Source organism: Festucalex cinctus, chromosome 5 (assembly GCF_051991245.1).
Source record: "Festucalex cinctus isolate MCC-2025b chromosome 5, RoL_Fcin_1.0, whole genome shotgun sequence".
In the NCBI taxonomy this organism is placed as follows: Eukaryota; Metazoa; Chordata; class Actinopteri; order Syngnathiformes; family Syngnathidae; genus Festucalex; species Festucalex cinctus.
Window position 1 is genome coordinate 16,386,451 of NC_135415.1, and position 26,652 is coordinate 16,413,102.

General features: G+C 38.8%; 1 protein-coding gene and 1 long non-coding RNA gene across 19 annotated transcripts in view; one reads left to right on the forward strand and one right to left on the reverse strand.

Annotated features, from left to right (window-relative positions):
• kcnt1b (potassium sodium-activated channel subfamily T member 1b) overlaps positions 1 to 26,652 on the forward strand; it is a 66,756-nt gene that overhangs the window by 16,066 nt on the left and 24,038 nt on the right. For 10 of the 17 annotated variants that reach the window (XM_077523053.1, XM_077523060.1, XM_077523050.1 and 7 more), the window contains exons 4-18: positions 10,033 to 10,071; positions 16,993 to 17,072; positions 17,769 to 17,874; positions 18,051 to 18,116; positions 18,943 to 18,991; positions 19,438 to 19,497; positions 20,499 to 20,573; positions 20,707 to 20,790; positions 22,249 to 22,343; positions 23,774 to 23,954; positions 24,029 to 24,193; positions 24,294 to 24,430; positions 25,215 to 25,278; positions 25,456 to 25,564; positions 26,337 to 26,445. In XM_077523053.1, the coding sequence (XP_077379179.1) occupies positions 10,033 to 10,071; positions 16,993 to 17,072; positions 17,769 to 17,874; positions 18,051 to 18,116; positions 18,943 to 18,991; positions 19,438 to 19,497; positions 20,499 to 20,573; positions 20,707 to 20,790; positions 22,249 to 22,343; positions 23,774 to 23,954; positions 24,029 to 24,193; positions 24,294 to 24,430; positions 25,215 to 25,278; positions 25,456 to 25,564; positions 26,337 to 26,445 (1,419 nt within the window). Of the gene's footprint in view, positions 1 to 2,782; positions 3,360 to 10,032; positions 10,072 to 16,992; positions 17,073 to 17,768; positions 17,875 to 18,050; positions 18,117 to 18,942; positions 18,992 to 19,437; positions 19,498 to 20,498; positions 20,574 to 20,706; positions 20,791 to 22,248; positions 22,344 to 23,773; positions 23,955 to 24,028; positions 24,194 to 24,293; positions 24,431 to 25,214; positions 25,279 to 25,455; positions 25,565 to 26,336; positions 26,446 to 26,652 lie in introns of those variants that run through there. The other 7 variants (XM_077523056.1, XM_077523069.1, XM_077523068.1 and 4 more) reach the window with 3 other exon arrangements.
• Positions 23,580 to 26,652, reverse strand: part of LOC144019790 (uncharacterized) — an 8,823-nt gene continuing 5,750 nt past the window's right edge. The window contains exons 2-4 of one of the 2 annotated variants that reach the window (XR_013283782.1): positions 24,259 to 24,416; positions 24,047 to 24,148; positions 23,580 to 23,948 (exon numbers count right to left, since the gene is read on the reverse strand). This is a non-coding gene — a long non-coding RNA (uncharacterized LOC144019790). Of the gene's footprint in view, positions 24,149 to 24,258; positions 24,417 to 26,652 lie in introns of both variants that reach the window. The other variant, XR_013283783.1, reaches the window with a different exon arrangement.

Sequence of the window (26,652 nt, forward strand, 5' to 3'; positions counted from 1 at the left end):
CGCCTACTGCCCAGAGCCAGCTGAGATAGGCTCCAGCACCCCCCGCGACCCTTATGAGGATTAAGAGGTTAAGAAAATAGATGGATGGATTTGTGACATAACAAAGTGGCAAATTTGCCAGGAAAAAAACTCACAAATTTTATGAGGAATGAACTCTCATATTTGTGACAAAAAAAAAAAGAAACGGAAACGTTTGTGCTTTATTTTACTTTTTGATCGGATTTTCAAATAAGGAGATAGTAATCGCTTCAGCAGAGATCAACCATATCAATGTCACAAATCTTCGTGATTGTAAGTTTTTTCTCTGTATATTAAAAATCAAAGAACTAAAAAGCTTAGCAGTTTTTTGGGGAGATGAAAAAAAATCTGATACATTTGGGAACTGTAGCTTCAATTGTGTATTTATTTTGGAATTACTTTTGAGTCATTTGTATTGACCATTCCTTCCAGCGTTTTCCATTTCAGAAGAGAACATAAGGTTACAACCAATAAATGGCTAGCGGGACCTTATTCTGAACAGAACGTCTGATAGCGAACAGCAGTCTAGTCACGTTTGCTGACTGCTGGAAGTAGTTGTGTTTGTGTGTGTGGTGTGCGGGCTGTAGCCAGTGGCACTGTCGAGACTTCTGCTGCTCGCCTACAGCGGCGCCAGCTTGCTGCCTTAATATGTTTTGACATAAGAGGCATCATTGCGGCTCACACTGCCCATCTGCTGCATGGCGCATGCAGCTTCAGCATCCATGTGGAGCTTTGCGGGAAACACGGATTTTGTTGTGATTGGACCCATCAAGGGAGACTTGTGCTGCTTCGAAAACAATGATGTCATGTCCCAGCTTGTATCACATTGTCCTGTGTTGTTAAATCCTACAATGTGACATTTATTCGACTGCTGATTCTATTTAGACGTGCCTGCAAACTGCTTTCCTAATGTTTTTTTTTAAGAGGGTTTTTAGATGGATTGTACACGTAATCTACCAAGTATTGCCGTGTTGGAAGTTTTTATTTGATGCTTCTTTAATTAAAATAGTTTTCTTTGGTTGCCTGAAACTCTACTGCCACCTGTATCATTAGCTGTAGAATGCATTAAGCCTGAAGTGTCTGTTGAGCAGCGTCTTTTTAATCAGATGCTCTTGAGTGACTCTCAATCTGCAGTTCCCCATCATGCCACTGAATGTCTCTCTGCTCCAATCAGTGCATCTGTCTTCCATGCCTGCATCTGACTAAACCAACAAGCTCTGCCTGTTCATTTTATTTCTTTTGTACTTTATGATGTGTAATGACATTATTATTTGACTTATCATTTTCAACCAAATCTACATGTCTTACATGAAACTTCCTGCACAGACTAGACACAACACCAGAAAAAAATTCTGCCTTTGTTTGATATCAAGGTAATATTTCTCCCCCAAAGACAGCTGCATTAGGCTCCAGCTCACCCCCAACCCGAATGAGGATCAGCGCGGTAGACAATGATGGATGGAATTATTATTGCAGTTTTCAATGGGGCAGAACTGCATTTCCTCATACTGGTGGTTATCTTCTAATATTTTCGTCACCTTATTTGACCATATGAGACCATCTTTCAGTGTGATAAATCAGCCATCCATCCATTTTCTATCACAGTTCATGTCACGAACTGGAGCCAATCACAGCCTGCTTGAGCAAGAAAGTCATGTAACTGCCTGGATACATTTGATTGGTTAAATGGAGTCAAACCTCACTGTTAGTTGGTGAAACAAAGTCCAGTCAAGTCATTGGGGTATGTAAACTTGTGAGCATGACTGTAAATGTACAAAAGTTAAATATCGCTTAATGACACAAAAATGCTATGAATCAGATACCCAGACTTCACATGCACATCTCCACTCATGTCAACTTCAACCTCTGAAAATATCAAAACAATTGCCACAGTATTTTGTTTTTATATGGCCATTAAAGAGATACTTTACTTATTTAGCCATTTTTGGCAGTCAAACTTTAATATTTTACCTATAATAAATTTTATATTTTCATTATTTTTCATGTACAATTAGTACCTTTTAAAAACACATTTTGCAACTTGCTGTCGACTGAAAATGACATCACAAGGGCTCAGGTAACCAATCACAGTTCAGCTTGTGAATGTCACATGACCAAACCTAGAAAACAGGTGAGCTGTGATTGGTTACGGAGCCCTTGTGATGTCATTTTCAGTCGACAGCAAGTTGCAAAATGTGTTTTTAAGGTACTAATTGTAAGTGAATAATAATGAAAGTATCAAATTAATTATAGACAAAATATTCAGTTTTTATTGCTATAATGGGCTAAATAAGTGAAGTCTCTCTTTAAGCCCTTTTCTCACCTACAGTGTGCTCATAAGTTTACATAAACCTAAAATATGTAAGCTTTCAAGCACAACTAAAATACGGCGGTTGGGCCACAAAATGGCCCCTGGTCCTTAGTTTGGACAACAGTGATGTATGTTGTTTTTTGTGTGTTGAACAGTGTTGTATTTGCATAATATCTTTTAGAATTATAGGTCCAACAAGTTACACCAATCCTTTATCGGCCAATATCACATGTCCCAGATTTCAAGCATGTTTTTGGTGGGAAAAGTATTGAAATGATCTTTTTTATTGCACAAAAACCTGGCATTTGAAAGGTGTTTTTTCTAAACTGTACATATGTCCCATGAAAAGAAAAAACAAAGTTTGGCATCAGTGTACTACCTTGCTTTCATATTGTTGCCATGCAAACGTGCTAGACGAGGCCACCTGCTTATTTGACTGTGGTTTGTCTTCATGTTGGCTGTCACAACAAAAGGCTTGGCGTGCCTGAATAATTTAGATTTAGGTTGGGTGACCCGCGCGGGCATCATCAACAACAGCTTAATTGGGACGATAGCTGCGCGTCAATCTTCATAACAACGAAAACAGTTACAAGTTATGTAAGATGGAAAAGACTCGTTGGCCGAGGGAGCTTTTGACGTGACGTCGTGACGACGCAGGGAGACTGCGCTCCTCTCCGTCAGGGATGGAGAAGCTCTCGACGAGCAGGAGGCGAGCTGGAGCTCCTCACAGCCTCTCTCCGAAAAACAGCCCGCCGTTGCGACAGCGAGGAAGCTTCTCGCCCTTCCTGCGCTTCCTCCGTGCTGCTTAAGTGAGACGAAGATGCGCTGACCGAGCCTGCGAGGGACCGGGTGGTAGTGCTAGGGGGGCGTTTCGACACAGAACCATGGCGGGCGCCAAGCTGACACCTTCGCCTTCGGAGATCGACCCAGACGTGAAGACCGAAGTGCGGAAAACCCCCGAGCCCACCTGGGTGCACTCGTCCAACCCTCTGAGGAGCATGGACTCGTTTGGGAGCGATGTCGGCCAAAGGTATAGATCGAGCTGCAGCAGGATACGAACACGACGATACACATGCGTACATTCGTCTTTTCACGCGAATATCTCGCGGCGAAACTTGATCTTGATCGATATGAAATCACCGTTTAATGTTTTATCCCCCCCCCCCCCATGCCCTTAACCTGATAGTTACGCTACGCACGGGGGAACATGCGGGTCTTGTCAAAACGCCCCGACAGCATCCTTGCTAGGCAATTTCATGACAGATTGCAAAGGCACCTGCTGTCATTTTTTAACACCTCTCAGCATCACATGAGCTCCATGTAAAGGCTGACTTAAGTGATTACATAATTCCATACATGCTGCATTCCCACTACAATTGAATCTCTCCAAGGGAAAGTTTTTTTTTTATTCAATCTTATTTATGCAAATGCAAACCATGGGTGATTATGATGACATTATAAGCAATGCTGTTGTATGACTGAGGACACTGATGTACTATTTGATTGACAGCTATCAAAAAGCAAACCATGCTGGATGCAATCATTTTTGCATACGCTGGGTTATTTAAAGCCAGTTTGGCAGCACAAAACACAAATGTAGTGCTTTTTTTTTCTTTTCAGTTTGGCTCTGTTTCAGAGAGCACTGCACAACTCTTCTGCTGCTGCAGTGGGGAGTCGAGAGTATTACCAGAATAGCTGAGAATTTATGGTTTAACAGTGATGATTTCAGTGCTGTTGTCTCATTGTATATGCAGCAATGCGTTCTGCAACGATTCACTGATTCACCATTATTATTATTAATACATTAGTCCCATTTCATCCAATGAACTATCCATTTTCTTCAGCACTGCGCTGGAAGCTATTCCTCAACTGGTCGCCAACCAATTTCAAGAGTCCTGGTTTATTTCCTGCACATTTTCACAACATTTCTTCTTAGGACAAACTAAACAATAGTTGTACTTCAAAATATTTGCTTGACACTAAATTCTAAGAGTTCTGATTCAAATTCAATTCAAAATAGAAAAATATGGATATTTGAACACAAACAGCAGCGCTAAATGTAGACAGACACAGTAAGGAAGCTGGTAAGCATTTATGCATGCATTTTCCATGAAAAAAATGCATGAAATGAGAGGGGAAAACAATCCTTCCAAAAGCAAACCAAATATTGACAAAAAAAAATGTGAATAAAAATAAATAAAAATGGTCTTTCCATTCTGTTGAATGGCGAAAGACGATTTATGATGCAAGTGTTTTGGCTTACGAGCATGGCCACGGACCGAATTAAACTCTTATCTCCATCCAGGCACCACTGTAAATCAATCAAATGCAGGTGCATAAGTGCATTATACTGTACATTTAATATGATGATGTGATTACACATTGATGAGGTTCTCGCAGCCTTCTGAGGAAAATGTGGCCCGCAATGAAAATGAGTTTGACACCAAAGGTGTCATTCACTTAGCTGCCCCCCCACCCCCCCTTTTTTTTTACTTTGCTATGCAATGCAGATAATACAATGTCATCATGTAAGTGTGGAGTGACATAGTTTTGAGCAGGGTAACCCGTGAGCCGTTTCTCGAAAAGTAGCTCACCAGTGATGATGGTATGTTGCGTTTACCATTTGAAAATGTGAATAATTTCTGAGATTGCCGGTGTACATATTTTGTAATTAATATCGTATAATTAAAGGCAGGGTCTTCCGTTTTCACTCAGGAAAATGCACTATATAAATGCAGGATATATACACATGAACTCCTTCTCAATCTACACCTCTGGGCTTCTGTTAATGTGTGCTTGAGTGAGTGAAAAAAAAAATCCGTGCGTGCTGTCAAGTTGCCGCGGGAGTGATGTCATGCAGCCGACAAATTCGCCCGGCCCCGTCTGACGACAGTAACATGTTCAACCAGTTCAGGGTGTACCCCGCCTACTGCCTGAAGCCAGCTGGGATAGGCTCCAGCGACCCTTGTGAGAAAAAGCGGTTAAGAAAATGGATGGATAAATTGAGTACTTCTTTTTCATCAGTTTGTATAAAATTGGTAGCCCTTCGCATTAATTAGAGGTAGCTTTCAGTTGCAATAGAGTTGGTGATCCCTGGCTCCATTATATCAGAGCAATGAGCATCACCAAATTCCGAATTTTGCTATCATAAGAAACCAGTGCAATCCTGATCAGGGCAAGCACGATAGAAAATGGATGGATGGAAGAAGCCAGTGGCTTTTGTACAATGATGGACTGAAATAGTAAAGCCGTTTCCACCGAAATTGCTCACATTGATGCAACATCCTTAAAAAATGCGTATGAGAAAAAACCCCAGAGTTGCTGTTTAGATGAATCAGTCGCCAAGCTCTTTCTGTTTCCCCACGTCATTTCCATTGAAGGATTTACCTTAGCGTCCGCTTTCAGTCTTCTCCGTTGAAAGCCCAGCCGCAGAACGTTGACACGATTCAGGGCTCTTTTGCTTGTGAAATACAGTCACCATGGGATTTGTGTTTGCAAAAATAATGGGAGGAAGATCAATAAACTGATTCTATGCACGAGCAGAATGTATTTATTTTTTTATATAAATTATTCACCCTGTTATTTTCTGAGTGGAAGCAAAAACACAAACCCAAGCAGTATTTTACTGCTCAGTATTGTTGATGCTTAATGAGTGTTGGAGCATCTTCAAAAACTGAATGTGGTCTAAACAGAAAAGTTTTATTTTGCCAGCTTATTGTCGCGCTGTGAAGAATCTATTTGGGATCTTTTGCTTGTAAAAGATTTTAATTTGAACGGACGGTCTGCGCGTCCCACAGACTGATTGCAGCGCTTTACTCAGCAGTCAGCCCAGCAGCAGCACAACACAGAAGCAATCTGATAAAAAGCCGAGCTGAGCTGTTGATTGACAGAAAAGGCACAACCGCATCCCTCTCATCGGCTGATCTTTACGCAGAGCAGCCGTGGCTGCCAGTTTGAAACACTTTTGCTATTTATCACCGTGTATTTTTGTTGTTTGTTTTCTCGTCCCTGCCAACCACATTTTATCATGCTGCCATCTTTTGCTGGATTAATTCAGTATTTTCCCACTTTGTGTGTATTATGAGAATAGGTTGATCCTGAGGGGAATTTTATACATTGCTCTTTGTGAATAAGTTAGCAGGTAAACATACAATAAATGATTTATATACAGTACTTCAATTGGAGATTACTTAAATTAACGTATTATGTCCATTGCACTGCTTTTGCAGTAATTCACACATCTTTGCTTTTCTGCTTTAGTGATCGTTTGTACCCTCGTGCCCATCACAAAAGAATTCCACTTTCATTTGATCTCTTCTCCTGGTTATTAATGTGCTGTTTTCAATTGATCCTCTGATTAAGGTGTCTCGCATTGTTGTTATCTTTAATGAAGTCGGCACTAAAGAATTCCCTGATTAGCGTCCCCTAAATATGAACTAATGGGGGGAAAAGTAATAAGTAAATTAATCTACAAATACATGTATGGCAGTGAGCTTTGTGAGTCTCAAATGAAAGTGTGTGGCAACAAAAACACTTGCGCTCTTGAGATCAATATTTTACATTGAGAGGATTTTTTTTTTCCTCCTTTACTCTGATTTACCTCTGACTCATCCAGAGCATTTGAGAGAGGAAGGAGAAAATGTAATTAGAAATGTTATTGAATTTTAAAGTGATGCTAAGGCTGAACGGATGGTCTGTTTGGTGGGCAGCCTAAAGGAGTCTGGCGAGAAGCTCATGATGCCATCAATTTGGCCACCCTTGGGCAAGACTTGATCTAAGACTGTAGCCTCATCCTTTCGGACCCATATTTTCTTCTGTTATCCTTGTTTTTTAACATGTCCATCTTAACATGGCGTGTTTTGTAGGTGGTTCTCAAATAGGGGTACGAAATGGCACTCCAGACGGTATATGAGATTTTAAAATATATTTTAAAAGTATATGTAAATGTTTCAGAAAAATATAAGTTCATAAAATGATTTTTTATATTCAGTAGGCTATTCATTTTCAGGATCCTAAAAACCCAACATCTCCCCCATACCAGAATGGTTTGACCCAACTTGTCACATGCCACTGAGAATCACCTGTGAATCACTTGAAAACTTTATTTAAAATTCAGTTCATTGTTTCTTTTTGAGAACAGAGCTTTACAGATGATACTTAATGTTGCGATCTGTCTCTGGACTGCAGATAAAAAAAAAGTATATATATATATATATATATATATATATATATATATATATATATATATATATATATATATATATATATATATATATATATATATATATATATATATATATATATATATATATATATATATATATATATATATATATATATATATTCTTTGCTAATTCTGGCATATTTACGGAAATGTTTATTAATATGTACTGTGCTAAAAATGAATAGTTGAAAATAGTTGATAAAAAATTGCATGTGCACAAATCTTTATTTATATTTAAATTATTGATTTTTTACATGTATCTTTTTTTATTTCCAAATAATTCAAGAGACCACTTTAAATACAAATAGAGTTCAAAAGTTTAATAAATCAGACAACGATTGCACAGCACTCAGTTTTAAGTTGTTAGTTTGTTTTTGTTTTGTCAGAAATGCTTTGTGCTGGTTAGGGGGTACTTGGCTAAAAAAAATATTTCACAGGGGGTACATTACTGAAAAAAAGGTTGAGAATCACTGGTCTAAACAATGTTGCTATGTGTGATAAGCTTGGTATTAACTGGTTTTAACTTGTGTCAACTAAATGTGTGCGGAGTGATGCCACTATAGATACGTGCAGAGCCAGCAAGTAGGTCATAGCAATAAACATATATAGCTGGAGTCACTATCTATCTGGCTCTCCTCACCTTGAATTTAGAAAGCATTTTGTTCTTGTATTCTCCATCTCCATACAGCTTAATGAACTATTCCTTTAGTTTTGCTAGATAGCTAGTTGTGCTGGACTAGAAATGCTTAACTTGGCATTGCAAATAATGCAGTTAGGACGCTAATTCCCTCAAATCAACTCTATATGGAGCAATTAAAAAAAAATAAAAAATCACCGCTGCAGATAGAATGAAAACAGCAGAGGCCCCAAAATTGAACCCTGTGGAACGCCATAAATTCTGTTTCCACATATTTGCCCGACCACTTTCTTTTTTTTTTTTTTTTGCTCGTCATATTCAAATTCTCTACACCACAGATAGGCCAATCAGTGTAGTGCGATCACCTGCAGCCAATGAGGGCCAAGCGGGGCATATCATCGCGAATCATTGGAGGTCTGCATGTGTCTTGACCTCCGCCAAACCCATGAGTCAGACTCACCGAACCCCCAAAACCACTGATTTAGTCTAAATCTAACAGAATTGCATGATATCCTGAAAGTAATATAGTAATATAATTGCCAATTTACAATTTATGCATTACACTGTCAGCTGAAATATTCTTGCAGTCGTGACATCCTTCCCACAAGTGAAACTACAAATCCCATTTGCCCTTGAAATTGCTGCAGACAGAGATAATGCCCGTGTGCGAGAGGCCCTCCCTTTTCAGATCCGTTAGTCCTTTGCAAGGGAATGTGGTTGAAAGCATGCTTCCAAAGTGCTGCCTTCCACTTGTTGTCTTGCTAGCTCAGCTCCGGCTTGGGATTTTACATCTGCCGCACAGAGGTGAGGTGAGGTATGCTTCACTGGAAAAAAAAAAAAAAAAAAGACGATGATGTTTGAAGGGCACATAGATGTTAATTGCATGAATATGGATTGATGTTGTTTTACGCTAGCACGGGTACTTTAAAGCATATCTCACTCATGAGTTTTTCGTCCTGTGCTCTGGTAAAGTTGATTGCAACCAGGTTTCCATTGGTGAGCTTAGACGTTGTTGCTATTACTGTATCCCTGACAATCGACTGATCACTTCGTTGCCCATGTGGTGCATGTAAAAAAATACTGTTACTACATTTGTTGTACAATAAGATTGTTTTTGTTTTGTTTTTTCATCAGATCAACTGCACTGAATTGGCTTGTTACAAATGTGACTTGCTTTCATGTCAAGACTCTCAATGTCAAACTGAAAGTGACTGAAGGGAATTGATTCGGCAAATTTGAAGTAAATGGGAACTGTGTACGTTCCGGCCTCGCCGAAGCACCACTAAGAGCGGCTGTAGCCACAATTGGGCATTTTATTGAGTCATTAGGATTGAATAAGTGACTCAGCCATATTGTCAATATGGCAAGATGTTTCAAATTAATGGGATGTGCAGGTCCTCTCTTGCGACCTTGCTGCTTCCTGGCTTTAATGGATGCTCCATTAGCCCATTTAGGAAGGCGTAAATGTGTTGACTCCTTGTCAGAAACTTTTAAACCGTGTGTATAGCCTTAACTTCCAGACGATCAGCTTTTAACCATAGCGGCCTCAAGGTAAATCAATTTCCTCTGATTTGTCAGTAAAATTGGCCTCTATCCTACCACGTCCGGTCCATCCGTATTGCGACAGTGTCCCGAGAGTGTGTGCTCACTGGTCTCCCATGGTTTGCATTAAGTGTGTTTTTCTTCCTCAAGTGTGCATCGCATCAGCGTTTGCTGATGCGCGATGCAAGCCAACCAAGGCGATTTGAGACGGGATCCTTTTTCTCTCTGTCCCATCATGTCCTTCCCTTCCCCTTGCTTTCCTAACCGGTGCCTATCTGTGTCCATGTGTGCTGCGTCCAGGTATCAGGAGGAGTACAGTATGGACTCAACCAATGCCCAGTAAGTCCCTGGCAGCATCATGCTTGCATGGCATGGATTATGTTCATAGGTTCTACGGCACAAAGGACGCACTGGGAAAACAACACAGGCACACTGTTTACTTTTCGACACCAATTGTGCAAACATCACCTTGACCATATTTGGCGGTTTTACGATTATTGCTACACAATAGCGAAAATGACCCTGTCATTTATGGCTACCTTTTCAACAGTTGTTGTGGTGACAAAACCTACAGGAAAAGAAAACAGAAAGCAAATTGATTGCTTTTTTAAATTCAATATAATACCACACTAAATGGTGAAAAGGAAGCTTGTGTGTCAAAAACTGCTTTTCAGTTGCCTGTCATTGGATCCTCACTCAATATGACCTATTGATCCATTTAGAAGCGATAGTTGGGTGCATTTTGCATGCATTTGGAAATTGTTGATTCCTCATACATCGTATTCGCAACAATAACTGACTATTCATGTATTTACGAGCCCGTACTACTGTTAGAAAATGGATTTGAATCCCCGGGGTCATACTAAGTGGTGAGCTGTAAGCATGTTGACATGCACTCTTTACCTTGCCTCTAGGCAATGGTTCTGTCAAATGGCTGACTGATGTTATTTATTGGCACCTCCTTTTTCTGAGTGAAATAAATCACAGAAACAATTTGAATGAGTCTCATAAATATTTGAACATGCTGTGGTTGTTGTGTTCTTGTAACAAGTGCAACCCACAAACACCTAATATGTATGTAATGTATTTCATCTGGCACAAAGAGAGATTCAAGTATGTTTTTGTTTTTTTTTAAATCATATCATCTTAATCAATTGGTGCTCTCTAAGTATATTGTAAGCAGGTAGCTATCCAGCTTGTTTTAATATGCTTGTGCAGCAACATAATACAGTGAAGCCTCTCAAGTCAGATGACCCTGATAGCACATGAACCGGACATTTATTTAAAAAAATAAAAAATAAAAATATCAAGAGGGTGTGCATGTCTCTCACAGGATGTGAACAGTTGTGGGGTTTTTTTTTTTTTTGCAAAGGAAGTAGTGGGTAGCAAGAACAGCCCAGGCGCATTTTGCGAAACCACTCAATGTGATAAAATTTGCTATAGTCTGATGAAACCAAGGTTGATTTTGTTGTTGTTGTTTTTTGCCACCAATCCAAAAAGTATGTTTGGTGCAAACACATTATGCCTGGGAGCGTTTATCTTCAGTTGGAAATGGGGAAAAGTTGCAAAAAAGCAGTCATTGTTAGCGAAGGTAAGCGAACCAAAAATTAATTTTTGGAAAAGAACAGATGATCTTTATTTGGGATTAATCCGAGGAGGCACTTAAAATGGTGGCAATTGTTTGCTGACTCTCATTTATTGTAAGTTTTAAAGTGGTTGGTTAGTTCTGTACACAGTCAGATCCTCAGTTATAGGACAAACTTTCAGTTCATTTTATTCCGTTTGTGAAAAGATTTTTTCTTTCCAATAGAGTTGCACAGGTTAGTCAATGATGGTTGATAAAAAGATTGAAAATGATTTACCTTTGTCTCATGTTTTCATTTCTAAAAAAAAAAAAAAAAAAAAAAAAGGCATTTGAACAGGGGCGTGTAGAGTTTTTATAGCCACGGTATAACACTTTTGTCATTCAGTAACTGTTGTTACATTTTAAGAATATACAAATGTGAGGTTAATACATAAATGATATTTATTTCTGTGAATTTTTATAATGATCAGATTTGCTTTAATACAAACAAATCTGAGGTTGACCAACCTCCTGCAACAGCTTGCGTCCAACTTTTGAGGTTCCGCTGGTACTTTTGCACGGCGACCTTTTATCAAAATTGGCTTCTCAAAATCGTGATATTGGGCTGCTTGCTACGTCTGCACATTTGAGTCCAAATGGCACGATAGATTATGAAAGACTTTTGACAAATGCATTATATCGGTTTATTTTAAATGTGCAGTCATCAGAAAATTACTGCAAGGAGTTTCAAATTATAATTCTGCGGGTTTGTCCAGGTGCTTCAGCTTTTTGTGTATCAGTGCTCTTTAACAGCTCCAATGCTCCCATGTGTGTGTCATAGTCTCTTACAGCAGATGATGATGACTCAGAGGTCCAAAAGTGACATACCTGCACTTTTCTCTTGATCCCTTTGGGCCGCTGGCCAATAGGGTCCTATTTCCGTGATTATATCAAACTTATGTACTTCCCTCTTTAAGTATTCTGGACTTGAGCCAGTTCTACAATATCTTCTCTGAAGCGAAGGAGGATGATATGAGAAAAAGACAATACAGCCTTTTGAATATTCAGGGCAGCGAGGCATATTTTTAGCGTGACTGCGCGCCTTTATATCATATCTGAGGTATGGTGCCTGCCTATTTCTAACAGGGAATAAATACAACAAAGTCTAAATAAAACTATTCAAGTTGTGGAGGAGCAAGACTGATGCTGAGCGGCTTGCAAGGCAACTTAAGTGAATTAAATGTCACCATGCCACTGGAAACTGTCATGGCATGAGTGGTGACGCCAGGCTGTGGGGTAATGGTCATTAACAGTAGAAGAGGTTCTCTTTTTGCGACCTTAATTGGAAGTAATGCACTGCTGGGTTTTCATCAGTTGTTTACGCAGCCGCACGTCTGCAACCTAAATGCTAAATAATAAAGACATTTTGTTCTCAGCAATAACAATTTGTTCTGCTAGCTTTACAGGCAGATATTATTAAAGCATAGACACAAGCACTGCTGATCTGGAAACATCTTCGCAGTGAGATACTTACCTTTAAGTAACATATTTTTAATTGCAGATGTCAGAAGACACAACAAAAAAACAGCTACCAATTACCGGTAATGACCATAAAACCGTGTGAAAGGTTACGACAAAATTAGATTTCGGGGCAGATCAAGTGCAGGTTAAATTAAACAGTAGTTATTAAATGTAATTTCTTTCTCAATTTATCAAGCACATTTGGAACAAGGAAGAAACCTTAACAATTTGGTATTGATCCAATATTATTATCATTGTGAACTCAAGCAGCCTAAGCCCTAGCGGTAAAACACTTGAAGCAGAGAGTGTCTTAAACCGAATACTGCTTCTGGCATTTTCTTAAAGATGTACCCATGTTACATAAACAGTATTTAACTCGTTAAATTATTCAACACAAGCAAATCATGTTCATGTGAGGCTCATCAGTAGTATTAGCTGGCATACTAGCTTAATAACACGCTAGCACAAGCTGACACATCACACATAATATATTTTTAAAAATATATAAACACAGTTCAAACTAGCTGTATTTAGTCAATAAACATAACTTTTGAAATTTACACCCAATACATTTTAGTGAATATAATTTTAAAGGCAAAATAGACTACACTAGCTATTAGTAGCTTATTCGGGAAATTAGTAGAAGTGAGGTGCATTCAAGGACTGCCAGCAAAACAGGGTATTTCAAAACGTAATGAAAAAGCACTTTCCTGAAAAGAAACAACACCTAGATTCAATCTGATTGCGCCAAAGTAATACTTTTACTGATTTGACCCAAACACAAAAAGCAAATATATGAATATTTCAGCAAAAAATGATGGATAGGTTAGAATATATGATGGTTAATTGTTTATCGTTTATGACAACAACATGGTGTTCAATTGGTTAACATGTCTACATCACAGTTCTGATGTCCTGTATTTGAATCTCTGCTCTGAATTTGCATGTTCTTTGTGAGGGTTTTTTGACCTGGCACATTCCAAAAACATGCACGTTAGATCCGTTCAAGATTCTGGAATGTCCATCGATGAGAATGTGAATGCTTGTTTGTCTATATATGCCCTGTGATTGGTTGCTGACCAGTCCAGGATGTACTTTGCCCTAATGAGGACAAGCGCAAGAATGGATGGATCATTTCTCACTAGAATCCCAAGTTGAATTGGTAATGTCGCCGTTTATGTTGCTGACTATAGCGAGTCCCACTCACATTCGCCCTGTGGTTGACTCGTGAGCTGTTCAAAGTTCTGTCCATTTGAACAAGGAAAAAAAAAAAAAAACATATCGAAGAATGGATGGACCCCACTGTTTCTTTCTCATTTAAAACATAATACAACAATAGCAGTGTGCTACTACTCTCACCTCACCCTCCCACTCAGAGATGCAGACAAACACAGCACGATGTCCAAGCCAGTTCAAACAAAGCGTGACATCACAGCAATTATTATTAGATGGGAGTTTATTTTGGAGTCCGATTTCAAGTTGGAGTGCGTTCTCGTGTGGATGTTCACGCTGCTGTGTGTGCAAAGCTGGGTAAACTCTCCGCCTTTGTCGCTGCAGCATATGTCCGATCCGACAGCTGTTTTCATTAGAGACCACCTGGTTCACATACATTATTGATCCGATTCGCCGCCAATTCACTGCATGATGTGATCATGTGACCGTGCAGGTGATTCACAATGGTTTACTTACCCACTGCTGTGTGTTTGGGTGGGATGGATTCTCAGGCGATGGGAGTGCCTGTGGCTTTCAGCTTGTCAGCTTGCGGTTGAGTCCTCGCTCTGAAAGCACACAGACACGCGAGTGAGCGTTTCCTGCCCTGGAAGCTGTATCCATGGCGACAGAGCCAATTGGATGCGACGGGGGAATTAGCGTGGAGAATGCTGCATTTCTTATTGTCTTCCTCCTACTCCTTAGGTCGGCGGCGGCAATTGCCCTACTGCTCTCTCATCTCCTTCCGCCGACTCTTTTGTGCCCTTTATTCATCTTGTCAACTCCGTGTTCCTTTAATAACTCCCTCTGTGTTCATTAGCCACAATGAGCCTTACTGCATTACAGAACCTGCATTTATCTGAGCTCTCCGCTCGACATCATCATCGCAGCTTAAGTGGTCATTCGTGCCATCAGGATTGTTCGAATGTATTGTATCTGCTTCCCTTTGGATTTCTATTGTTAATGACTGAAAACACAAGTGCCTGATTTAAAGTACACAATCTAGACTTAGGACTAAAACAAAAAACAAAAAACAAAACAAAAAAACAGTCAACTTATTATAATAATTGATTTATTGATTACTAAAATACCTGTTGATTTATTTATTTATTTTAGTGTTAATTTGTCATGTCTTGAAGCACTGGAGCCACAGTGGAGTGTACAACTTGGCTGTAATCATGAAAGGAGGCTGCTGATTCAATCTGAACTAGAGTTTTGTGGTCCAAACAAGAACATGACATCATCTGTGGGAAGTTGAGCTACCACTCTCTGAGGCAACTCTTCCAAGAAACATTATTTTGCTTAATAAACCACTGGTATTGGAACGGAAATTCAAAACATTCTGAAAGAGCTCCTCCCATCGATTTAAAAAATAATATTTAATGAATAGCTACTTCGCATTTTGTCTATGACCAATCAAAATGTAGTCAAATGTCTGCCACTAATATATATATAAAAAATGGGTTTCTTGTTCAAAATGAAAACTACAATATTTAAACATCAAAATTCCAAAAGAATATTCATGTATGTAAATTTCAGGACACAGGACGCACTCTCCTTTTTGTCTTCCTATTTGAACTTTCGGTACTATCATCAAATTTGCTTAAGTTGCTTTCCTTTTTTTTTCCTTTTTTTTTTTTAATTACTTGAAAATGCACACGACATACTCTTATTTACCTCTGTAGAGCATTTTCGAACCCACAAAAGTACTTTTTTTTGCTAGTTAATCTTCACCCTAGAAAAAAGGAAACCATTCAACTAACATTAACTTTAACTTAAATTTAATATTAAATATTAGTTTTTGACTAGAATTTACTGTTATAGACTAGACTGTTAACCTTGCTCTCGCAAGATGAATTCCCATGGTATTTGTTAGTTCACAAACTCCGGAGAACACATCTTGTACCGCTCCCGCAGATAACTGCTGTTCACGAACCACTGGTGGTTCGGACCAATCACAGTGCGCCATTGTGTTTGGGGGCGGGATATGCAACTGTGACGAAACCAGGAAGCCAGCGCTGACACTGGGGCCAACAAACATGGAGGAATGGACGCTGCAATTAATTCTGTTCTCGCAGAATTACTCACCGTTTCCTTGTTGAATGTTGAGCAGCGAGAGGCGCTTCGTGCATTTCTAGCTGGTAAGATGTTCGTGCTTTTCCCCCCTTCGACAAGAACGAAGATGACTTTTTCACCCGTGGCCGTGACTGGTTAAAACAAACATGTAGAATGTCGCATCATCCAATCAGCTCCAATTATTGTACAGAATGAACCGCCTTTTCCCAACGAAATTACTGTGGAGCGGTACCAGATGGACATGTACATGGCTATTGCCAGGTTCCTAGACTGTTATTAGACAACAAAATTGAAAATAGTTGGGCATAGTATAATAAACAGGGGCATTATTCAGAAGAGGTATATGATCTAAAGGAACAAAAAAAACAACCTTTTTGTCATATTTGTTCAAACAGTCATGTTATATGACTTAATAGTAGAAAATGATAAATATGAAAAGTCATCCCTAGCTTGTGCCTTTAAATTTAATATACAACAAGAAACCACCACCCCAAAAAAAACAGAGAGAGACGAAAGGTGTAATTTAAGAGTTGTCAATCTTCAGTTGAAAATGGGAAACTCCCCCTTTAAATAGAATAGAATAAGAATTCTAGAATAGAATAAAGAATACATTGAACTGGTTTACTATTGTTTTGGCTGAAAATTAATACGTTCAAAATAACAACGCAACTTTCTCCTCTGTTTGGATTTAATGAGGCTGTTATGGTTGTTTGTGTCGGTTTGAAGAGGTCAGAATGCAATGACGCTTTGAGTGTGTCCTCGCAAACAGCAGACTTGAGTGCTGCTAACCAAATCAGCGCCTTAACTGCTTTGCTGGTTGAAGACTATTGTATTTGCCTTTGCATGTGAATGTGAACATTTCAGACAGAATACGACTGTTCCCCCAACAGGGTGCAGGTGGAGTTCTACGTCAACGAAAACACCTTCAAGGAGAGGCTGAAGCTTTTCTTCATCAAAAACCAAAGGTCAAGTAAGTAGATCAGGCACCACGCCGCCAATATCCAACAAAGCAAATGGCTGACGGCTTAGAACGAATACTTGCATTGTGTCGGAAAATGCACTCAATGAGGGAGCATCCAATCACAGTCTCATTTGGGGTTTTGAGAATTACATTAGGCCTCCTATTAGGCGTCATGATGGAGACGGTGGCGCTAATTCATAGTTGAGAGGAAGGGCAGCAAAATGTTCTAATGAGGAAATACAGCAAAGAAAGATGATCTCATCTCAACATCACATTTAAGTTAAGTCGCGCCGTTAATAAAGCACGTTTACAAAAGGCAGGAGAATTGAATGAAAATGTCGTGGTTCGCTGTCGGGCCACATTGTTCGAGATCGATGCTAAGCTGCTACCAAAACATTTTAACACCGATGCCAGCCTTGCTTGAGGAGTCGTGCAACACAGCTGGCACCTCCATCTGGTCAGCAAGAGCCGCTGCAGCCAAGATTCGCATTCATCGTCATCAATCACCGGAACAGTGAAAGCTCCAGATTTTATTTCGTTTGGGATTTGAAATCTGTGACGGGGTGCGAGAGCAGCGGAGGCTCTATTATTAATGCCTCGCGACAAAATAACAATGCTGAGCCCGATATGCCGGAAATCCAGCTGACGCCTGCTGAAACCGGACAAACGTTGAGCACAGTCAAGTGTTTTTTTGTGCTTCCACAGGCTTGAGGATCCGCCTGTTCAACTTCTCTCTGAAAATCCTCACCTGCGTCCTCTACATAGTGAGAGTCACCCTGGATGACCTTAAGGAGACCAATGGGAACCCATGGTGAGGGTCACCTAAGTTCATTCATTACTTTTTTTTTTTTTTTTTTTTTTTTTTTTTTTTAAAGCAGATTTATTTGACTGGACAACTGGTGGGATATTCATAATTCTAATAATAATAATTAAAATGATGGTCATATTTGATATGAGTCATGTAATGGCGTTCTTTTTTTTTTATAGTCACAGTGCAATCATTCGGAACGCAAGCTGGCCAAATTCAGCAACGGAGTCACGAGAAATCAACTGGTAGGTTCTCCTTTGGACTACAACAAACAGTAGTACCTTGACTGTGTCAGATTATTTAAAAAAATAGTAAATAAATAAATAATAAAAAATCTTATTACTCTGGTCCAGCCGCTCAAAAAAAAACAAACTTTTTTTATTTTTTTTTATTTTTTTTATTTTTTATTTTTTTAGTAGTAGTAGTGTGTAAAACGTAATGTAAAGAAATCAACATTATGATGTGGCCACCAGGTGGCAGTATATCCTGAAGGAGCGGGACTTTATCTTCACTCTTTTTTTTTTCTTTTTTTTTTGCCACACTTTTCCTCACTTTCAACAGCTTCTTTGGCTTTTCATTGACAACGAGCTGACCTTGTAGTATATATATATATATAATATTTATCGAAGTACAACTCGCGTACTGACTCGCCAAGTCGACTATGTGCACATCTCTCACATTATTGCATAATTTCAAGCTTTAATCCAGTGGGCAACATCAGCTTCTTCTCATCGCTAACTTTCTAAGGACGCATTGTTGGGAAAAAAAAAAAAAAAAGACAAAAGACAAAATCAGTTAAGCCCACTTGTGCTTTTTCACTCAAGTCAAGGTACAGCTGTGTTTTCAAATGACAATATTGTCGCTGTCCAATGACAGCCATGTACTGTAGCATATGTCACAGTGTTATTCGTTTCAGGAGTAAGAAGTAATGTAATTGAGAATAGTGCAGACATGTTCTGGCATGTCACAAATGAACATAATTGTTATCAGTATGTTCAAACTGTCATAAAATGATTGTCATTTGTTTGCAACAATATATACATTACACTAATGGATTTGTGTTTTTAAAAGGCAGTTGATATTCTGGGTTACCAGACCTGATCCATTGTGGGCAATACAGGTGAGCTAATTACCTTTTTATCCAATCAAGTTAGTGGTTAGCATATCTTTTTCACAGTTTTGAGGTTGGGGATAAACATCTTCCTTCCTGTGCATGATCTCCCTGCGCTTGCAAGGTTTTCTCCAGATTCCTCTAATATTAATACAAATATGCTCGTTAGGTTAATTTCAAGACTCTAAATGGCCAATAGGTGTAACTGTGAGCATGAATGCTAATTTGTCGTGCCCTGCGGTTAGATGGGGACCAGTCAAATGGGATAGGCTGCACCTCACCTGCAACCCTACAATTATTTTATCAGATTTAATTTTGACATTCTTTTGTATATGTGTGACATGGCTTAAACACGCACACTCACATATTCAATTCACTGATATTCAAACAAAGGTTGAACAGAAGTTGTTATAATGCTATAATTTCATTAAACTCTAATTTCTGCTCCACTTCAGGTGACAGTGGCTTTAATCAGTTTTTTGGAGACCATGCTGATCACATATCTCAGCTACAAGGTAAAGAACATTCATCACAGACTACAGCTTCCACACGTCTTGAACATTCTCGCTCCATCTCGCTTGTTACGAGCACTGTTACCACGGCAACGATTGAAGACCTCATACCGAGAATTAATTGCACTCGTTTCAGATTCAGATTAGCACATGGCAAGTTTATTTAGTGACTTCTGATCATCACTCGCACGTATGCGGCATAGTGGGGCCTTGATTTATGAGTTTCATTTGCTTTGAGACCATGCTCCTAACTCAAGTCATCTCAAACCTTCCCATCTTACTACTTTTCAAGCTTTTTGCTAATATGAACATTATATTGCATTTCTTGACACTTTTGTATGGATGAAAGTTATATGACCTTCCATAATTATAATAATAAAAAATAACAATAATATAGAATAATTATAATATATATACGGGAGTGTATTGCATTCACTTGAAAAAGAAAAAAAAAAACTCCTGTTTTTCTGACTGTTTTGGGGGGGAGCTTTGTTTTTGTTTTCTGAGTGTATTTTTTTTCTGTTTTTCTGAATCTTTTTTTTTTATGTTTTACTGAATATTTTTTTCAGTCATAAAAAAATAATATAAATATTATTCAGAAAAATAGAAGAAAAATACTAAGAAAAACGGGGGGGGGGGGGGGGATATTCAGAAAAACAGAACAGAGCACCAACTTCTGTTTTTCAGAGTAATTTTTTTCCGTTTTTTCGGAATCTTTGTTTTAATGACAGAAAAAAAAAATTCAATAAAACAGAAAAAAAATATTCAGAAAAAAATTAGTCAAAAAAAACAAAGCTCCCCCAAAAAATTAGTCAGAAAAACGATTTCTTTTTTCAAGTGAATGCAATACGCTTCCGTAAATATATAATAAAGATAAAATAATAATTATTTTTATTCTTAAATAATTTAGCATGGATAGAAACATTACAAAGAAATGCAAAAGGTAGAGCATGTCTTACATTCTCACCCCACATTTATTCACTGCTCATCAATTTGCTCTTCAGGGCAACATTTGGGAGCAGATTTTCCAGATGTCCTTCATATTGGAGATGATCAATACAGTGCCATTTATTATCACAGTAAGTAATTAGCCTTTTATTGGTATCCAAATGTTCAGTGGATGAAAACACCGCCAGCACTGACTGACTGACCTTCCTCGTATTCCTGCTGAGCAACGCTTTTGACTGATTATCTCTCTCTGTTTTTGTCTAGATCTTCTGGCGTCCTTTACGAAACATATTTGTTCCTGTTTTTCTTAACTGCTGGCTAGCCAAAGGGGCACTGGAAAACATGATTGTAAGTATGCGTTTAAGATGTGAAGGCACATCTTCACATCTGTTATCTGTTGATGCCAGTAAATGAGTCGGCTCCTCACAGCGGACACCATTTGTTCAGGTTGGCCGTGTTAAGTCTCGTTTGGAATAGGGATTCGAAAGCTCAGCAACAGAGGCGGGATGAGTCGACTCACAATTGTTGTTTACAATAATATGTATGTTATGTGAGCCCCCACTCGTCTAAAATACGGCATTCCGATTAAAATTGATTTTGTGGGATATAAGTTAAGCAGAAAAATACAACTGTTTTTATCCATCTCAGGAAGCTGCCATTTTGCCACTTGCCGTCGACTAAAACTGATATCACAACATGTTTCTTTCTATCATCATGTTTCTGGTTGGTTTTAACTCATTCACTCCGAGGCATTTTCACTGAAGCAAAATCTCACAAATCCGTTTAAAACAATGGGGAAAGACATGGCCCTGGTTGATCTCTTATACTCTGCTGCCACCTACTGGCCGTTTTTGTAATAACTACCATTGCTTCAAGCATTCTCTTCAGTTCAGAGGCTGCATCAACCTTCTTTGTGCTCTAGCATACAATAAATCATATAAATACGTCTTTGGGAGCATGGTAATGTTGAAAATAGGACGTATTTATATGTTTTTGGAAGCAAATGAGTTAATGTACATTTTAGTAAATGTATTGCTTTGACTTGCTTTGAGCCGAGATTGGGTGTTAGCTGAGGCCTGAGCAACTGTGATAGGCTCCAGCTGACACAAAAAGCTGACATTTTTGATGAAGTCTAATCTTTCACAAGACATAACAGAGTAATAAAAACATGAAGCATAAAATAACGATGACAAAAAATGTCTTTAAAAAGAAAAACAGTGACACACATATGCTCCCCCTGCTATTAGAAAACAGAATATGGATATTTGGTATAGCATATATCAAAATTGATTTTTGGGCAGCAAACCATTTGAGATTGAATCACCTGCAGTCAAGTGTTGCACTCCATTTGGCCTCAATTGCTTCAAAGCGTGATTCATCAAAGATCAATTAAACACATTCGATAGAATTCGTCATGCTCAGTGAATTGATTCTCCTTCCCGTCCGTAATGATGTAGGTATTTATTTATCGGTTAAAGAGAAGATGTTGCAGAAGCTTGGAAGTCATCCTTGGTGGGAAAGCATCCATCTCTCTACCACATCCAGGATGTTAGATAGATAAAACGTGGCGTGAGATTCAGAGAAAGAGCTTCCTGCCAAAGGGTTAGTCAGCCAGCTGGTGTCATCCGCTGCCAAGCAGACCGGCAAAGTGAGGCCACACCGGACAGGTGGTGACATGCACAGCATACTAACACGGAACAAGTGTTAGCAACAATCATTCATGTAACAAAAAAAAACAAACAAAAAAAAAGGTACACATAAGAGCAGATGAGCGGTGAACACGAACTTCTTGTGTCATGTTCTCAGAATGACTTCCACCGTGCCATCCAGAGGACGCACTCGGCCATGTTCAACCAGGTGTCCATCCTCATCTGCACTTTATTGTGTCTGGTTTTCACCGGGTGAGTGCACATCTACTCAAGAACAAAATCAATAGGATGCATTTCTTAAACTCGAAAAATGACTGTGCTCTTTTGTTAAAATGTCAGTCAAATAACTATGACATTTATTATCCTGATGTGTGTCCTTCAACTTTATTTCAGGGCTTACCCTGAAAAATAACTTGCGATTACACACGATTCGGATGCTGCCCAGACATAACACATCCATTATTTTCAGTAATTTAACATCTAATAATATCGAAAACTGAATTGTCTTGTCACTTGTCATGTCAACTTACTCATAGTTCTCCACAATTGGCCAATGCTTGGCAAATGTCGAGTATGGATTTTGTTACCATGGACTGAACTATAGGCGTACTTACAAGACCGCATGGATTTTATTTTTATTTTGTTTAAATACTTGGATAAATGAAAGCAGCATTTTTCGCCATTGAACATAATTTATTTTAATTTTAAACCAAAATTATTTGGTACAGAAGAACCAAAAAATATAGCACAGTGACTTCAATCATACAGATGTTGGTTTAAAAAAATATATATATGTATTTTTATTAACTGAAAGAGGAAGCCAACCTTAAACATTTCTTGACAATATGTTATACGTGACCTCACGAGTCTAAACATGACATTCTGGTTAATATTATATTTGTGGAATATGAGTTATGCAGCAAAATCCAGCCATTTTTTTATGCATCTCAGGGGGCGGCCATTTTGCCACTTGCTGTCGTCTAATCACAATTCCCTTGTTATCTGAAGCTGAGCTATGATTGGTTGTTACTTAAGCAACTGTGATGTTATCTTCAGTCATAAAATGGCAAAATGGCCGCCTTCTGATATTAAAAGGATACTTGACTCATTGAGCCATTTCAGCAGTAAAAAGTTCATATTTTGTATGTAATTAATGTGGTAACTTCATGTACAATTAACACCTTTAAAAAGTGTTTTCTCTACTTGCTGTCGACTGATGATGACATCACCTGTGCTGAGGAAGTAGGTAATAACCAATCATGGCTCAGTTTACTGACCAAACCCAGAAAACAGGTGAGACATGATTGGTCGTTACCTACTTCCTCAGCACAGGTGACGTCATCATCAGTCTACAGCAAGTAAAAAAAATACTTTTTAAAGGTATTAATTGTACATGAAAAAAAATTAAGTTATCAATTTAATTCTGGACACAATATTAACCTTTTCACTAATGAAAATTGTTCAATGAAGTCAAGTATCCCTTTAATAAAAACTGCTGGATTTGGCTGCTTAGCTCATATTCCACTAACACAATATTAACCAAAATACCAAATATAGACTAGTGGGAATGCATAGAACATATTATTAAAAAAAAAAAAAAAATGGTGTTGACTTCCTCTTGAAACAACTCATTTCATTCCACTCGATTTGATACTTATTGGTGTTATTCCATTTGTCTGCAGAGCTTGTGGCATCCAGCACCTCGAGAGAGCCGGAAAGAACCTGACCCTGTTTGACTCCTTTTACTTCTGCATCGTGACCTTCTCCACCGTGGGCTACGGAGATGTGACGCCCCAGATTTTGCCCTCGCAGCTACTGGTGGTCATCCTCATCTGCGTGGCCCTGGTGGTTCTCCCGCTGCAGGTAACAAGACGGGCGTCAACAAAAAGTGTGTCCCTGTTTTTGTTTTTTGTCCTCAAGTCGCTTTTGTGTTTCAGTTTGAAGAGCTTGCATACCTGTGGATGGAGAGCCAGAAATTAGGCGGAAACTACAGTCGCCACCGAGCACAGACGGAGAAGCACGTGGTGTTGTGTGTCAGCTCGCTGAAGATAGACCTGCTGATGGATTTCCTCAATGAGTTCTACGCTCATCCCAGGTTGCAGGTAGAATTTAAAGAGAGCTTGCTTTGACTTTTTTTTTTTTTGCACATTTCTGCGTGAGTGTTTACTTTTGACGGCGTCTTCACTTTCCTCTGTCTTGCAGGATTATTATGTGGTGATCCTGTGTCCAACCGATATCGACATTCAGGTTCGCCGCATCCTCCAGATACCTTTATGGTCCCAGAGGGTCATCTACCTTCAAGGGTCCGCCCTCAAAGACCAGGACCTGATGAGGGCCAAGTGAGTGAATTAGGAAATGAAAGGCAAAAACATTCATGATACTTTACTGAATATTTTAAAAAAAAGTTTCCATGACAAGTTTAGCTGACAATTTCAAGAAGTGTACATTTAAAAGAATATTAGGATTCAATGAGAATTTAGGACATGTAAACATTCTAAGTCAAAATATGACATTAAAAATTCTAATTAGTTTGCTAAGCAAACGTAAACAAAGTTGGCATTTTTAAAACGGTATGACATGTTTTACTTAGATATTTGTTAGAACTGATAGTCATGTCAGGATCTTTTGTTAAACAATAAAAACACGAATATTGAATTAAATAAACACAATGCACATTAATTTATACCAGTGTGTCAAATAATACAAGTGTATTCTTTGTGTATACAGTATACACTGTATGCACGAATGTATTATACTTCCCCCTGGTGGGCAAGGGTCACATACCAGAAGGAGCTGCACAATCAATCCATGAAATCACAATGCACAAACTGTTGGATTGTTTCCATTCTATTTAATTATGTTATTATTGTATTTTTTTTTTAAATAAAATGTGATACTGTTGCTTGCCATACAAAATATTTTACTGGCGTTTGAACAGCTAAATGGCATTGCCATTCATTTTAAGGTGGGAAGATTTGAGATATTAGTGTTTTGAGTGGTCACGGAACAAATCAAACGAGTAAATCAAGGCACCACTTTATAGTGCTATATAATTTATGGCCTTCAGTGACTGTCAACTACCTCAGATACAGCCACCTCTGACACCGTCTCCATCTGCTTCAGAATGGACGATGCCGAGGCGTGTTTCATCCTTAGCAGCAGGAACGAGAGTGACCGAACTGCCGCAGTAAGTCACACGACCATTTATCAAACTCAAACTGTGGCAAGTCACACAGTCGAGGACTTTTTGCATCACACTACACTATAAAAATTGGAATTGATTGCTCCATGTAATTACAGCATTATTTATTACTGCACTGATTTCTGCTCAACTTAACTTACTAACTCTGCATTTCCTCCACAGGATCATCAGACTATTTTGAGGGCTTGGGCCGCAAAGGACTTTGCTCCTAACTGTCCACTCTACGTACAGATTCTCAAGCCGGAAAACAAATTCCACGTTAAATTTGCTGGTGAGTGCTGGTACATACAGATTTCATGTTATCAAGAAAATAATCAATCAATTAATATTGCCGTTGCAAAGGGGTGGAAAATTTTAGGTAGATTTTCATGGAACGGAAGTTAAAGGGATACTTGACTCATTGAGCCATTTTTAGCAATAAAAAGTTCATATCCATCCATTTTCTTAACCGCTTGCTCCTCACAAGGGTCGTGGGGGTCCTGGAGCCTATCCCAGCTGACTTCGGGCAATACGCGGGGTACACCCTGAACTGGTTGCCAGCCAATCGCAGAAAAAGTTAATATTTTGTCTATAATTAATGTGGTAACTTCATTATTTTTCATGTACAATTAGTACCTTTAAAAAATATTTTTTTCTGCTTGCTGTCGACTGATGATGAAATCACCTGTGCTTGGGAAGTAGGTAACGTCCAATCATGACTCGGTTTACTGAGCAAACCCAGAAAACAGGTGAGCCATTATTGTCCGTTACTTACTTCCTACGACAGGTGACGTTAAAATTACTTTTTATAGGTATTAATTGTACCGGTACATAAAGAATAATTAAGTTATCAAATTCATTCTGGACAAAATATTCGCTTTTCACTGCTGAAAATTGTTCAATGAGTGAATTATCCCTTTAAACTGTGGAATTCTGGAAAGGTATCATATTCAAACAGGTATAAACATTTTGTTATGTAAAATAATAATTATAATAATTGTTGTAAATACAAGGCTAACCAATTCTAATGCATACAATTATTTCACTGCCGTCTGCATTTACAGATCACGTCGTATGTGAAGAGGAGTTCAAGTACGCCATGCTCGCACTGAACTGCGTATGTCCGGCCATGTCCACCTTAGTGACGCTTCTTGTTCACACCTCCAGAGGACAGTAAGAGCGCAAGCATGATGACTCCATCTACATTCTGTTGCACTTGCCCATGTTTGGGTTAGGGTTAGCTTGATCCCAGTTGAATTTGGGCTAACCATGGAGGAGAACATGCAAACTTGGCACAGGAAGGTCTGACTATAACCACACAAACTTCAAAAAGTGCAAAGTTACCTAACCAGCCTATTGTGCCTTGACTATTAAGATTGG